This window comes from Camelus bactrianus, chromosome 18, assembly GCF_048773025.1.
Source record: "Camelus bactrianus isolate YW-2024 breed Bactrian camel chromosome 18, ASM4877302v1, whole genome shotgun sequence".
NCBI classification, from domain to species: domain Eukaryota; kingdom Metazoa; phylum Chordata; class Mammalia; order Artiodactyla; family Camelidae; genus Camelus; species Camelus bactrianus.
The window spans coordinates 18068371-18083385 of record NC_133556.1 but is presented as its reverse complement, the minus strand read 5'-3'; the positions used below and the strand labels follow the sequence as shown (position 1 = coordinate 18083385).

General features: G+C 46.9%; 1 protein-coding gene across 1 annotated transcript; it reads right to left on the bottom strand.

Annotated features, from left to right (window-relative positions):
* Positions 1 to 6310: 6310 nt before the first annotated feature.
* NDUFAB1 (NADH:ubiquinone oxidoreductase subunit AB1) lies at positions 6311 to 13722 on the bottom strand. The gene is made up of 5 exons (XM_074346214.1): positions 13515 to 13722; positions 9345 to 9467; positions 8257 to 8344; positions 7223 to 7322; positions 6311 to 6475 (listed from the first exon to the last, which is right to left on the bottom strand). The coding sequence occupies exons 1-4, from the start codon at positions 13680 to 13682 to the stop codon at positions 7231 to 7233; spliced, it is 471 nt and encodes a 156-aa protein (XP_074202315.1). The 5' UTR covers positions 13683 to 13722; the 3' UTR covers positions 6311 to 6475; positions 7223 to 7230.
* Between the last annotated feature and the right edge of the window lie 1293 nt (positions 13723 to 15015).

The following is a 15015-nucleotide window of genomic DNA, read 5'->3' as shown; positions in this document are numbered from 1 at the left end:
TCATTTATTTGGCTTTAAGTATATCCAAATGTGTTCCTGCTGAAAACAGTTGATGAAGGGGTATGACTTTACTCCGTGTCAGTCAGACCGCCCAGCCCGGCTGTCAGCCTTGTCCCTGTAAGGGCTGTCTTCCTTCGCCTGGTCTAGCCACCAGGGATTGGAGGGTCTGCTGCCTTCTGACTGGTGCCCCGTGTGAATTCACCTGGTCATTTAGCATTTGAGGACATGTTTGATAAAACACTGAGATGAGCTACAGCTCCTGCCACAGGTTACAAAGACCCACGAAGAGGGGGGAGATCTGGTGCCAAAAATGGGACAGAAGCAGAGTCCTTGGCATGAAGAATGACTATAGTTTGTCAGAACTGGTTTTTGACCCAGCATCACTCCACTGGACCCTCTCTTCTCTTCCCCCTACTTTGTAAATGTTCCTGAAGGTTCTGGTCTCACACTGCCCCTTCCTGACTCTTTTCCATTTTCCCCAATACCTTGTAATCCTAAAGCAGTGCTGTTGGCTTCTTCAGATTCTGTTACAGGAGATGGAGGGCTGAGTGGGGCTGTGTACGTGCTGTCTGTTGGCTGATGCCCACCTAGAGGTCTTCTGTCTGCACAGAGGTTACTTCTGGATTTTATCCCAATTCTGAACTGTTACTTCAGGCACCTTAAAATGAATGGGTATTTGGAGGGGGAGGGTATAGCTCAAGTAGTAGAGCGCATGCTTAGCATGCAGGCGGTCCTGGGTTCCATTCCCAGTACCGCCTCAAAAAACAAATAAACCTAATTACTCCCCCACATCAAGAAAAAAAAAAAAAGGCTGGAATGATTGACCCTCTTCAGATGGAGAATGAGATAAACTCCAGTAGGGATATCTCACCATACCTTTTGGGGAGATATCTTGGTATTTTCTCAAATGTGGGTAGCTCCCAGAACCCTTTCTACGACAGGAACTCCCCCGAGAACAGTCACTCAGACAGGAGGCAGGACTTCCTCCTCTTGCCTGAGGTGGTCTGTCAGCCACCCCTGCTGTAGGAAGGTGACATGCTTTCCGCGCGGGAGGCCTCTGCCAACACTGCCCGGCTGCTCTCAGTGGGGATTAACGTCTGGCTTTGCCCGTTGACAGAGGCTATTTTTGTTCTGAAACCTTGTCAGCCTATCTTTTTCTACTGATAGAACTGTTCCTACTCTCTACCCCATATTAACTCCCAACTTTCAGTTTTTACCACTTTCCCCTATATTGAATTTTAACCCCTTGCTGTTTTTGCTTTTATTTTGGAAATTTTCCAACCTATAGAAAGTTGAAATAAGCTGCAGTGACCACCTCATGCTTTCCCTTGGATTCACTGATTATTAAAATATTAACTCCATTTGCTTTCTCTCAGTACACATGACACTTTAATTTGCTGAAGCATTTGATAGGCACGCAGACATCATGACATTCCACCTCTGGGTATTTAAGCAGCATCTCTGAAGAATAAGGCCATTTATACCTTAGTGCAACAGTGTTACCTCACTTAAGAAAATTAATATCAATTCAGTAATATCATCTAATATACAGACCAAAATATCTTCTGGAACTATTCTTTCCAATCAGTAATCCTTCTTGTAAGCCTTGTATTTTTTAAGTGCCCTTTTAACTTTTCTGTTGTTGCTAGTGTTGGCTTTTCTCTCTCACCGTCAAGAAAAGTAATCTCCTCCCACATGCTTTTAGTCTTAATTTTCATTATGACCCCTACTCTTACCTTCCCTTCCCGCTATGAGTCTTGTCTTGTTCCATGTCGGGGGTTCTCAGACTCGAGGAGAGAAACCCCCTTCACATGACTTACACAAAAGGATTTGGCTCATGTAACGAGAAAATCCAGAATGTCAGACAGACCTCGGCCGCTGCGGGTGTTCAGGTCACGTCAGGTGCCTTCCCCTCCGACTCCTGCCTCTGCTTTGTTCTCTGTTGACTTAGCTTCCACCAGACGAGCAACCCCAGGGGAAAGAGAATGGTTTTCTTCCGGGAGTTCCAGAATAAGAATGCCACACAGGGCTCTTACTGTCTTCTTACCCTGCCCTCCGCAGACACACGAGCGTGACCACCTTAGAATCTGAAACGTGTTAGTTTGGCTTCCCTTCCTCGAGTCTGGGGCTGTCAGATGAATGCTCCAGACTCTGGGAAGCAGCAGCTCTGGCAGACCACCCCGCAGGATTTGAACCTCTTGCTGGGTGCTAGGTGAATCACTTGGAAAGGACTTTGTCTAGGGCTCCAGCCTCAGGTGAAGAGTGGGTGCCTCTTCAGGGTGCTCTCTCTGCGAGGGACTTGCTCTAAATGCTCTGCTGGCGAGTCCTGTCACCTCAGCCCCTTCATTGAGTCTTTCCCTGGCCCGGCGCTGGGTCAGAAGCTGTGTGGGCATTATATCGTCACCACTCCACCACAGCCCTCTCGTCAGCCCCACCTTACCCATCAGAGGAAACTTACACTTGGAGAAGTCTTAGCCAAGGTCCTATGCCTGTCAGTGACTGGGGCTGCGATTCAGAACCCGGGTGAGCCTGACGCCAGTCTGTGTGCTCTTAGATGCTCTCCTTAGTGAGAATTTAGGAAAGAACTCGACTACTGTTTTTGTTTTGCTTTCGTACTTTTTCTTCTTTTCTTTCCCTGGTTTAGCTATGTCTTAAGGGAACTAACTAGTGTTTGTGAGTTGTCTTTAAAACTTTGGTGGGGAGGGTATACCTCAATGGTAGACTCCATGCCTAGCATACATGAAGTCCTGGGTTCGTTCCCAGTACCTCCATGAGAAAATAAGTAAAATTAATTACCTCCCCCATTAAAAAACAAAACAAACAAAAAACTTTAACCTTGACATTTCTTACTTGGCTACCATTTTTTAAAAATTGACAGTAACGCATGCACTTGATAAGAGTAATTTCAAGTGGTGGGTAGGTCTCAGCTCTCCTAGCTTTCCCACCCCAGCCCTGTTCTGTCCCTGCAGGAAGTAGAAGTCACTTTAGGCTTAAGCAGTAAGAGGCCATCCCACGAGCAGAGGGTCGTTATTCCCCCTTACATCCCTTACCAGAGGGAAGGGGAATCTGCAATGGGAACTCAGCAGCAGGAGGGAGCCAGCCCGGGGGAAGCACCTTGCAAATCCACTGCAGCCCCAGGTTTCCAGCCTGGTATTTTTCTTGCGTTCTTGCTCATTATCTGTTATCTGCTTGGGTATCCCACAAACAAACCCAGCATGTCTCAAACTGAAATTATATCCCTCTTCAGTCTGATCCTCCCCGCTCCTTCCTTCAGACAGCAGCTCACCCAGCACCAGCAGCCCAAGCCCTAAACTTGGGAGATCCTCTGTCATCTGACTCAGTCCCACCCGTCTCTATCCCAGCCTCCAAGCCTGCACCTTTCTCTTGGGTTCTTCTCATAACCACCAGGCTCATCCCCTTCAGTTTACTCTTTGCATGGCCGCCGGCCATTGAGCTCAAGTGTATCTGTCGGTCCTGCAGAAAATCCTGTCGCTCCTACTGCTGACAAGTTCCTCACCAGATGGTAGGTGCTTTTCTGTGATCTGATCCTGGCCATAGCTTTAACCACAGGCCACCCCACCTGTGAGCTCACACTCTAGCCGTAGCCCAGACTGAGGTCCCACCTCCCATTTGTGCCCTCTTGCCGGAGCCCATCTCCCGTGCCTGCCGCAGGGCTGACCCCAGCAGCCTCGGACTCCTCCGCTCAGGCTTCCCGGCCTGGGCTCGCCTTGCCTAAGAGTCAGCTTCTCAGCATCTGCTGAACTACTCCCAGTCTTCCCAGACTTTTAGTACTTTTTTTCATTTACTGTACAATATGTGGTATTTATAATTTCAAAAATACGATTAACAGAAATAAGCCAATATACGTCTACCATGTGGTGGTAATCGTTAATATTTTTGTATGTGTTTTATAGAAATGGAATCAGTACTGTTTATAATCTATTTTCGCTTTAAACACCAATCTTGCATTGTGTAAAATTGTTTCAATTTAACCAATCCCATGTTGTTGGATATCCAATGGTATGCCATCAATATACTTTTTGTTAATATGTATCATGTTCAATTTTCTTTTTATTTTGACAAATTTCTAACAGAATAGTTGAAAGAATAACACAATGAACAGGGGTATACTGGTCACCAGTTGTTATATTTTGCTACTGTTTCTCTTTTTTCTCTGAACCATCTGAAAGTCAGCTGCAGACATCTTGATGCTTGCCTAAGTGTTAAGTATCTCCTGACAATAAGGTTAGTTTAACCACTGCATAACACTGTTATTATATCTAAGAAATTTAACATTGTCTTATCACCTGTATACAGTCCAGTGGTCCTCAAAATGTTTTTTCCTCCCCAGTCCTTTCAAGCTTCACATTTCCCATTAAGTTGGCATGTCTCTGGTCTCCTTTGATTCGTACCTTGTCCTTTTTGTCCCGTGTCATTGATTTATTGAAGTCCCACGTCTGGATTTGTTCCCTCCTGATCAGATTCACGTTAAACGATTCTAGCAGGAACACCTCAGAGGTGGCATGTGCTGCTCATTCATCCGTCAGGAGCAGCAGTTTTGGCTGTTTTCGGTGATGCTGCGTGGGAAGCGTCACGTGGATTTTAACCGACTCCCTTCCCGGTTGGGAGCTTCCTGCCAGCAGAGACACTGTTTATCTTTATGTCTCGAGGCCCCCACCTGGGAGAGCGTTCCACACGTGGTGGGCACGTCGTCGTTGCACTGGGAGAATGAGTGCCCTGGCTGTTTGGGAGGCAGGGTGCAGAGAGTGATGTGGCTGAGCTGGAGATGGGGCCGGAAGCAGGTCGCGACAGGCCTCCCAGCCACCCTCCCACAAAGGGACCTGCTACAGCAGACACAGATCCTCAGAGGCACTTACGGGAGGCCATTAAATGCTACATACACTGAATCCCGTTTATTCTAATTCACATACTTTGGAATGCTCCCTACTTACAGTGGCACACAGGGCTCTCAGAGAACATTCCAGCAAGTTTTTAGAGGAGAAAGGCCTTTGCTATATTGTTTGAACACCCAGATCCCAAATAGCATTATCAACGAATTGTGTGTGTGATTCAGTGAATTTTTTTCCTTCGTTGTGGCTCCTCTGGGACTTACAGCAGCTGCAGAAGGATGTGAATGGGCCATTTCACTGCAGGTGTGTGGTTAAGATGTTAGCAAAGCAATCACTTTAGTGGCAGGACTGCTAGACTTTGTGATCTTAGGCAGCAACAAATGCGGTTTCTGGCAAAATGTGTAGCTGCCATGGGGGTTAAAATAGTCAGAAGACCATTTACCCCAGGTGTTTAAATTATGGTACATTCCAGTCAAAGGAGCCACATGCAGACCGTTTTGTTTCCTGCTGGATCTCTAGTGCCCAATAAGCACTCAAACTATTTGTTGAACAAAATGTAGTTGTGAGAAAGAATGAGGCAGCTCCTTAGGCTCCACTTTGGCGGTTTCCCAAGACTGTCTTGCTGAGTATTACAAAAAATAGAAGGTGCTGTGTAACAGGGATTGCTTATCACTGAAAAAGGAGGGAAGTACGCTGCCTACTACGTCTGCAATTCTAGTGCCACACGGAAGGATCACTGGGTCCCCTGCAGGGAGGGGAAGCAGCGCAGTGAGGCTGAGTCCCAGACCTGACTGTGGGTCCTGCCCCCTCATCCCTCAGCCATGAGGTCCTCTGCCAGCTGAGGGTCACTCAGCCGCCCCTCCGCCTTTAAGATGCTACTTTGTACTTACTGACAAGACCTTGGTCTCCTCTCTCCCACAGACTAGAACTTTCAGTAAAAGTAGGGCAACTGTTTTATGATAGGTCTCTCAAATTAAATCTCAACAAGGGCGAGGCAGCTGCCTACATCAGCTCCAGAGGGCTGACACGGTGCTGGGAGAGAGAGGAGCAGAGGTAGCACTCACTGATGCATGTCGCTGATGTGTCACAGGGACCTTCCAGGAGAAAAGAGAGCCTTGTAGTCTCCAAAATTATTAAATTCCATCACTTTAGAAAGAGATCCTTAGGACAGGGATGGGAAATTAGTCTCACACACTGGTGTCGGCTGATACATGGGATAATCAATAAACTAATGCAGGCACAAAATTTTTTGAGGCAAAAAGTCCTTTTATCACTAATACATTCATTCCTCATACTGAAGGTAATGGGAGACAAACTTATTTCAAGTACCCTGCTGAAAAAGTTACATTTTTGATATGCATGATACCAATGGCAAATCAGACAAATCTTTAAAAATACTAAGCAATGTCAATATAAAAGCACTTTACTGACATAATTTAAAAAACAAGACAGCAGAACTGTTGGTTTTACAGATTTATTTTCAAAGGGCAAAAACACTTAAGACAACTTAAATACAAGTCTGAACAGAATCCCTCTGTCAAAGTCAGCAGTGCTGCAGAAATGCGTTCTCACTTGCAGACGCTTGCCAGCATCTTCCGAGTCTTCTCTCAGGAAAGAAAAGGGCTCTGGCAAAGACAAAAGTTCAGTGTTTCTCTCCACTGTTACTGCCTTTAAGTGATGATCTCTGAGGTGCTAAGTCCAGGGTAACTAGAGTTATAGACACTAATACAACATTTTATCTTGAAAGTCTGATCACCTACTTACTCTGCCGCCTAGGGAACAGCTCCTCTACATCAAGCACTGAACTGAGTGACTCGCACACACTATTCAATTTTACCTTCACAAAAGCCCCAGGTAGGTCCTCTCATCCCCATTTTACACATGAGGAAACTGAGGCTTACGGAGGCTCAGCAGCCTGCCCAAGATCACCAGGCTTGCCGAACGTGGCAGAGCCGAGAATCAACTCAGGTGTCTGGTGCTGGAGTCATCTTCTTACCCGTGAGGCCTCTCCTGCCTAATTAAGGGCCAGGCCATCTCAGCCTCCTGGACAGCAGGCGGGGCAGGCCTTGGGTGGGTAACTTGCGGAGGCAGAGGTCTCTGCGTCTGGGTTACCCTGCTCAGTTTTTGTGCAAGGAGGGCTGACAATCAAGAGTCCTGTCCAGGAATGAACTGCTGTCAACAGCTCTGGAGGAGAAAGGTGATCACTAGGGCTGGTCCCCGTGGAGTGGCAGATACCCAGAAGGTGCCTGCATCTTATAACCAATGAAAATCTGTCAGGTACTTCCATTTTTCGATTTCTCCCCAAGACTTTCTTTATCAAAGAGAGATAAATTCTATGGGAGAACATAATTGCATTAAGTCAAATTATTTACCTGTTATTTTATTCATATACATCTTTCTTATCTGCAATGTAATCTACAATTTCTTGTGGGCACATTAACTTCTCCGCATCTATATCAGGAATTTCAAACCCTAAAAATAAAATTTATGACAATGTGTGAGTGTAGAAAAAGCAAATCCTTTAGAACTGAAAGCATCTAACACTTTGGCAACACCCACAAGCACAGCAAAAATTTCCAGCAACCTTGACCCTCATTTAAGTTGTAAGCATGTTCCTGACAATGTATTTCTTAGATGTAATTCACATAATAGAAAATTCCCCCCATTTAAAGTGCAAAATTCAGTGGTTTTTAGTATATTGACAAGGTTGTGCAACCATCATCGTGATCTAATTCTAAAGCATTTTCACTACCCCAAAAAGAAACCCTGTACCCATCCTACCCCTAATCGACACCCTCCCTCTTGTTAGCAGGGTCCCCGAGGAATTTGAACTAAATTCTGCTCTGTAGGATGGAACAGAAGTCCCTTGGCTTCCACTTAGGCAATTCATCCCCAGAATGGGCCGTGGGACCTTATCAAGGTCTCACTTGCACAACTAACCGGCCCAGACAAGGGTAACTAGGAGCGTGCACGGGAGGTGCTGCAGGGAACCAGGGCGTGTGTACAAGTGTGTGCAGGCACGCATTCTGCCCTCAGCACACCCAGTACTTCTCCAGCGCTGACATTTGGGCCTAGCTCATGGGGGCGCCGAGGTGTCTTCAGCTTCGCCACAGGTGAGGCTCTGCCCGTCATCTCAGAGCCCCACCCTGAGAACCTCAGTTCACACCCTCCTAGGCCTTTCCTGGTCACTCAGCCCAGTGCCACACCAGGTGTTCTGCCAGACCCACAGTAAGTGCTTTCCAAGTAAGTGCCCTGTGCCTAATACTCACTTCACCTGATGGTAAGCAGGTGTGTGTGTGTGGGGGGTCACTACTATTTCAAACCCCAATTCAGACTCCCAGCATTTCTTTGCATTTAAATCAAGAACCACAATATGCATATCCAAGCCTCCGCCTGTGTGTGTTACCAAATTCGTCCTCCATGGCCATGATAATCTCCACTTGGTCCAAACTGTCTAAGCCCAGGTCTTTCATAAAATGGGAATTTACCGAGAGCTGCAAGGAAAGAACATTAAAGAAAATTCAGTCCATGAGAGCATTTGCTTCTCAAAACAACTGAATGGTACATTGTCACTTAATAATTATATAGATCTTTTTTAAATATAAAGAAGCCATATTTTATTTTATTTTATTTATTTATTTTTTTAATTTGAAGAGTTTATTTGAGCGAAGGTCAGCTGGAATTGGGGAGAGCCAACCCAGGAGCCTAAAGAAGCCATATTTTAAACATAAAGAGCCGTAACTAACATACATTTAACCTGTGCCAGGATATATTGTGGGGTGCTTCTGGGTCAACTTATTCAACCTGATTTTGAACTGGTTAACAATATACATAAAGCTAATGATGGATTCACCATATATTTCACAAAGACCTTTGATCACTGTTCTGAATGACATCTGAGAGTCTGTGCGGCTTTTCTTGCTGCCTGACCGACAGCTAGGATACCACACCTCGGAAGTGACATCCTCTCCCCCAAGAATAGCACACAGTGTCTGTTATCACTCTGGCTTTAATTCAGACCTCCAGATCACCAGGAAGAATTCTTCAAAAACCGCATCAGAATCTAACCTACCAACACCACAGATTCAGGTATTAAAGGAGTTTTTTAAGGTACCACTGTGAGAAAAACTCCAAGAGTGAAGTTAAAGCAGAACAGTGTTTACAGTATGCTACCATTCGTGTTTCTTAAAAACCATGGGAGATTGGGGGGAGGGGGTATAGCTCCGCGCTACAGCATGTGCTTAGCATGCACGAGGTCCTGGGTTCAATCCCCAGTCCCTCCATTAAAAAAGGGGTGGGGGTGGTGGGAGATACAGGTCACAGTACATATAATATACATACACTGAGAATCTCTGGTAAGATACAAAGTCAGGTCCACTGGCACCTTCCAGAAGGGGAAATGGGAGCCTGGGAGCAGGGGTGACTGTTTACTGATTTTGTACCATATGATTAAATACTCATTTAAAGAAAAAACATTTAAGCCACATCAATTACCTTTTCTGGGTCAATCTTGTCATAAAGTTTCAAGACGTAAAGAACACGGTCCTTGATTCCTTCTAGTGTCAAAGGGGGCGCGTCGCTATACTGGCGGCATAGCTGCGTCACTCCACCTGGAACCTAGAGCGAGGGCAGGAGGGAAGCATCACTGTTGAGCCCAAAATGCCTCGAAATAAAGGCACTGGCCTATAGACATCTTTTACAGAGCTTTCAGGGATTTAGCGAACCCACCTCATCCGATTCTAACTGGCCTTTAGAATGCACTGAGGCCTCATGCTGGGTAGTGTCAGAAGCCTGAGCAGTTCAACAGCATAAAAATGGACCTCCTTCCCCACTGAGCCACGAGTGGCCCCTTCTCGCCTCTATTCAGCCCTCAGGCTTTGGACATTTGTCCTGCTCAGTGAAACTGCCACTAAAATCATCGAGGGTCTGCAGAAGAGCCCAAGGCTTGTCATGGCATCTCGAGCAGCCTGCTGCCTCTCTAAGGCACTGCCACCTTTAATACCTGAATCAAAATTACCCATGCAAAGAGCTGTCAGAGTAAACGAGCAACTCACACGGAGAACCATCCACCGGAAGGGTCTAATCTGGCCCCAGCAGTCATTACCCTGACTCTGGCCAGGACAAACGAAGCCAGCTACCAACCCACAGAGGATGAGGGTGCCCGAAAGTCATTACATTCTGATCTATTTCCCTTCCAAGTGGGCTTGCCTTGTTGCCACCAACTAAATCTTTGCCACAATGGAGTAATATCTCAAATCGCTCTGCTCTTAGCCCCCTGGGTATTCAACTAGGTATTAGGGTCTTGCCTAGATTCCTTCACTGAATCTGCAAGGGGCTCTGAGTCACAGTCAGCGGACTGAGCGCCGTGGAAGGCACCACGCACAAGAGGAGAAAACGAGACCGCTGTCTGGCACTTCTGCTCACTGTGAAGTCCCCAGCCTGAACTGGTTTGTTCACCTTCTAAAGTTGATTTCGAGCCTGAAGTTTGGAGTTCTTAGGGCATTTCCCCATAGAAACTGGGTTTTTTTTGTTGGGGTTGAGGCCCCTGAGAGTCACAATGGTTTATGAAAAATCATAGTAAGAAACACTGCCAAATGAACCACGTCAGTATACACCATGTGTAAGAAATGTTTGTCTTGCAAAAAAATTCAGGTATTGAAATCAGGTTTAACTAGCACGCTAAAGAGATTAGATGAATATTCTAAAGAGTATGTCTGGGGACTTTCAGAGTTTAGAGCACTTGTTCTTTTTTGTCTAAACTTATGGTCTCCCTTCCCTTGTGACAACAGCATGGGTTAGGGAGACCTCTGCTCTGGGAACATCACCAGGCCTACTTATCAACAAGGACCAGGAGAGGTTTCCAAGGCACAAATAAAAGTGAAGCAGCAGAAAAGACTAAAGAGATAGAGCGAGAAGACATGAGATACCAGTGGTAACAGAAAAGAAATCTGAGGTGGGAGGATCTGACAGAGGCCGCTGTGTGCGTATCAAGAAGTGGTAGGAGGTGGAATTATTGCTGAGAACTGGGTGAAAGAAAGGGGAGGCTGCCATGTACATGGCGCCCAAGGGAGAGGAAGAGGCTGGTGAGGGCATGTCCGTAGGTAGCTATGCAAGTGGCCCACTAGGTCCCAGCACAGTCCCCTCAGCAGCAATGCCATGTGACTATAGGAGGTGGGCACGCGGTGACTGAATGAGATTAAAGGGGCTCCACCTGGAGACCACATGCCGGTCTAAATGGGTGGCTGTGGCAGGCTCAGCAGGAGGCAGGAAGGTGATGAGCACTCAGACCCTGGAACCAAGTACCCCAGCACTAGCTCTTTCTTACTAGCTGTCTGGCCTTCAGCAAGTTATTTAACCTTTTTATTTCTCAGTTTCCTCATCTGTAAAATGGGCACAAACAACAGTACTAAGCTTACAGGACTGATGTGAGGCATCAATGAGATAACATAAGGGGCTCAGAACACTGCCTGGCACAGACTCGGTAAGTGCTGTTTTGGGCTGTCTGGTAGGATCAGGATGACAATTACCTGCGAGTCTGAGAGTTTGGCAGTGGTGTAGCCCCAAAGTACTTGATCTGACTCCTCCCCTCTCATGCCTTCACTTCCGGGCTCTTTACTGGTTTCTCATCATTATGTCAGGCTATAATACTGCCCCAAGCACTTCACAGATGTCATCTCCTTTAGAGCTAATAATAAGCCCATTTTACAGATAAGGAAACTGAGAACGGTTAGGTATCTCACACCAGGTCTCCCAGAATGGCCTCCTGGAATGTCTTACTGCCTCCCTCCTGCAGGATCTCAGCCATTTAAAAAAAAAAAAAAAAGATAAGAGTATGGACAAGCACTTGTGAAAAGTACCCACAACAGCCAACATTGTTTGTTTATTGTTTTTCCTCAACATCTACACTTGACAATTATATGCAACATAAATCACCTCCCACAGATTTCAGAGAAGGCACTGTTTGCAGGACTAGTAGAAATAAACCTGACACATTTACGTTAACATCCATCTTACTTCCACTGGGGTTCATCTCTGACTAAGGGAAACTCAGAGGAGCCTAGGTGGGTTTAAAGACCATCCCTACAAACTGCTCCCTGGACAGCTCCACCAGGTAGCAGACATCTCAGCCTCACTTTGGAAATAAATTCCTCCAAATCACTCGCTCCATTCCTTCTCCAGCTCTAGCTGGAAACCTCAGAGCCAGCCTCCACTCTTCCTATTCCCTCACCATCATGTTTATTGGGTCAGCCAGCCTGGCTGACTGGGAGGAAAGGTCTCAAATATTCCTTCAGCAAATCTCATTTAATGTTCACTCCCTGTGACCCAGGCAGAGAACATCCACATTCTTCAGTGGGGCACAATGCACCCTTCACCATATGCCTGCCGTCTTCCCATCTCAACTCAGATCTCTCCCTTCCAAAGGCACCCTGAGGGTCAACCCTAAGAGTTGGGCTCCTCTCGGCCTCTGCATGTACCATTACATCCAGCCACGACTGCTTGAGCAACTGCTGCCTTCAACACTGGGGGGTTAGTTAAGTCCTCTTCTTGCTTCTGTACTGTACACGCACCTGTCCTCAGTGTCTTTCTCTATTACGTGCCTGTCTCAGCAGCCTTCGAACTTCACCTTCTGTACCAAGCACTGTGCAGTGGGCTGGAACCACAAAGATAAATAAGCCATGACCTCTACCCTCAGAGAAGCCTATGGTCCAAGCGGAAAAGACCAATCCAAACAGATCGTTTTAGTTGTAATAAAAATGTGGCAAAAGCCATGTCAGAGGGATCTGTAGGCTGCTTCACTAACAAAAGTTGTCATTTGATCCTTGAGAGGCAGGGAAGGTGGAGCTACCAGACTTGCATTTAGCCAGGAGACAGGGACAGATTTTTCCACGAGGGAAGGACAGGCCAAGAAAAGGGAACGAGATGTGAAAGTGTAGTGTGTTGTGTGGGAAGAAATCAGTCCATGGTGCAGATTAAAGGCCAAGGTGGTGGAACACCGACATGGGCTCTGAGTCTGCAGATTTGTAGATTTCTCTTACTGGGGACTGAATGATGTGGGCAGATCACAGCTCCAAATCCATCACCACTATGCCTGTCAGTCTGGTTCCAGTCCCAGGAGCAGGTGAGCTTTCCCTGCAGAAATGCTTTGTCTTCATCTGGGTGCTGTGCCCCACCGAACTCTGGGAATTCTTTTTGTGCTCTGGCTCCCAGACAGTTTATAGTCACGGCTGTCTGGGTCAAGTATAAGACTTCAAGTCTCCATTTTAGGCCACTCCCTTGTTTTTCATACCCTCTATTTTATATTGTTATATTTTCTACTCAGGAAAGCTGCCTTAGCTCTAGAGACTAGTAACCCGATTTTAAGGTTCAGACTGACGTTTAGCGAGATTACAAGACTTGTCCAAAGTTTCGCTAAGTGGCAGCCAGCATTCGAACCCAGACGTGTTTAACTGGAAGGTCTGTGCTCTTGCTCGTCATCACCAGGTCACCCAGGTCCCGGCAGGGGTCAACCGAGCACCGTTGGGCGATGGGATGGGGAGCGAGCAAGTGTCCCCGGTCACCCCTGCCCACAGTAGCCGCGACCCCGCTGCCTGGCCCCTCCCCCTCCCCCCGAGTGGGCCCGCCGCCTGACCCCTGCCAAGCCCCAACAAAGTCACCGCGAGTCACCTGCGCGAACACCAAGGCCGGCTGCGGAGCCCCAGGCCTGGTCCGGGACCCCGCGGGGAACAGGGTGGTGCTGAGCGCCCGGGCGGCGGCCAGCGTAGGAAGCCTGGGCAGTGGCGCGAAGGCCGCGGGCAGTCGGCGGACACAGGCGCAAAGGACACGAGCCGCCATAGCTACGCCGACCCAGGATGCACTGCGCAGAGCCCACCGGTCCAGTATCCGCTAGAGCTCGGCGCCCGCGACGCACAGAGCGGCTCTGCCGGGTGCTGCCGGCGGTGGCGGCCCCCGGCGGCTCCTGGAGGCGCTGCGTCTTCGGAGCGCGCGGTCCAGCTGTCCACATCCGTGGGCGAATGGCTGCTTAGAGCCAGAGCTAAAATGGCATAGATACTCTATTTCCCTAAATACCAATCGCTGACACAAGAAAGGAACTTATTTTTACTTACTGCCTCACTGTTCAAACCCTTCAACAGCCTCTTCATGTGCAGAATGAAGTCCAGGTTTGTTAACATGCCTCACCAGCTCCCTGACCACCCTTCTGGCTTCCTGATTCCATTCCCTTTGGCATAATTATCCTGTAATACTGAGCTGACTGTAGTTCACACCATCCTGTCCCTGCGGCCTGGAATATCCCTTGCCTCTGCTCTGCCCTGTTTACCCTGCAAGACTCAGCTACGTTGTCATTCTTCAAGCAGCTTTCCCTGCACCCCGCGTTGTGCTTGCCCATGGAGCTTCCATAGCAGCACTCTGAACACACCCTTTAAATTTAAAACGCAGTATTTAAATTGAATTAAATCAGTAACCTGTGCACTCTTGCAGGGAAGGGGCCTCCCAGCAATCATTTTCACATCTACTATGTCAAGGATGTGCTCAGTGTTTGTTCTACTGTTACTGACTTAGCTCTACTCAGTTTTCTTAACTCTTAAAATCAAGACAACATGTTTCTCAGGGTTCCTGAGTAAATTAAGTCTTTGTGAAAAGGTCTCTATTATCTATGATGTGCCAGCAATGTATTCTTTCATTTGAAGTTAGAGACAGTGAGGACAGAATTAGTATAGGAGAGAAATCTTTTATGCAGACCTATCAAAGGGCAGTAATGAAGTTAGCAAAAACCACCATAGTAATATCATAAAAGGTATCTTTAAAAGAGAATAGTGCAAATAGTTATATAGATCATGAATACATACTCTCTGTATACTCAAGATAGGCCAATAAATACTTGTAAACTGGGATAAAACTTCCAATGATACCAGCAGATTAGGACTTTAAAAACTGCTGTCTCTCAAGCCACTTAGGCAAAGACGAAGACGATATACTCAGTACAGCTGTGTTGCTGACCCAACATGACTCTGGTCATAATGTTGGCACTGGTATCAAAGATGCACGTGAGAATGAAAAAGAACAACAGCATTTCTAAATTAGCATTTTTAATAGGCTTTGTATTGCTTTTAGGAGGTATGTGAAAATAAAGTATTACCAGCAGCATAAAAGGTATACTGCGTATTAG

Excerpts from the sequence above, each read along its gene's own strand:
- NDUFAB1 (XM_074346214.1), bottom strand. The coding sequence starts at position 13,682 with ATGGCGGCTCGTGTCCTTTGCGCCTGTGTCCGCCGACTGCCCGCGGCC. Across the intron at positions 9,468-13,514 it reads CGGCCTTGGTGTTCGCGCAG|GTTCCAGGTGGAGTGACGCA; the intron begins GTGACTCGCGGT and ends CCCTCGCTCTAG. Across the intron at positions 8,345-9,344 it reads ACAAGATTGACCCAGAAAAG|CTCTCGGTAAATTCCCATTT; the intron begins GTAATTGATGTG and ends CTTTCCTTGCAG.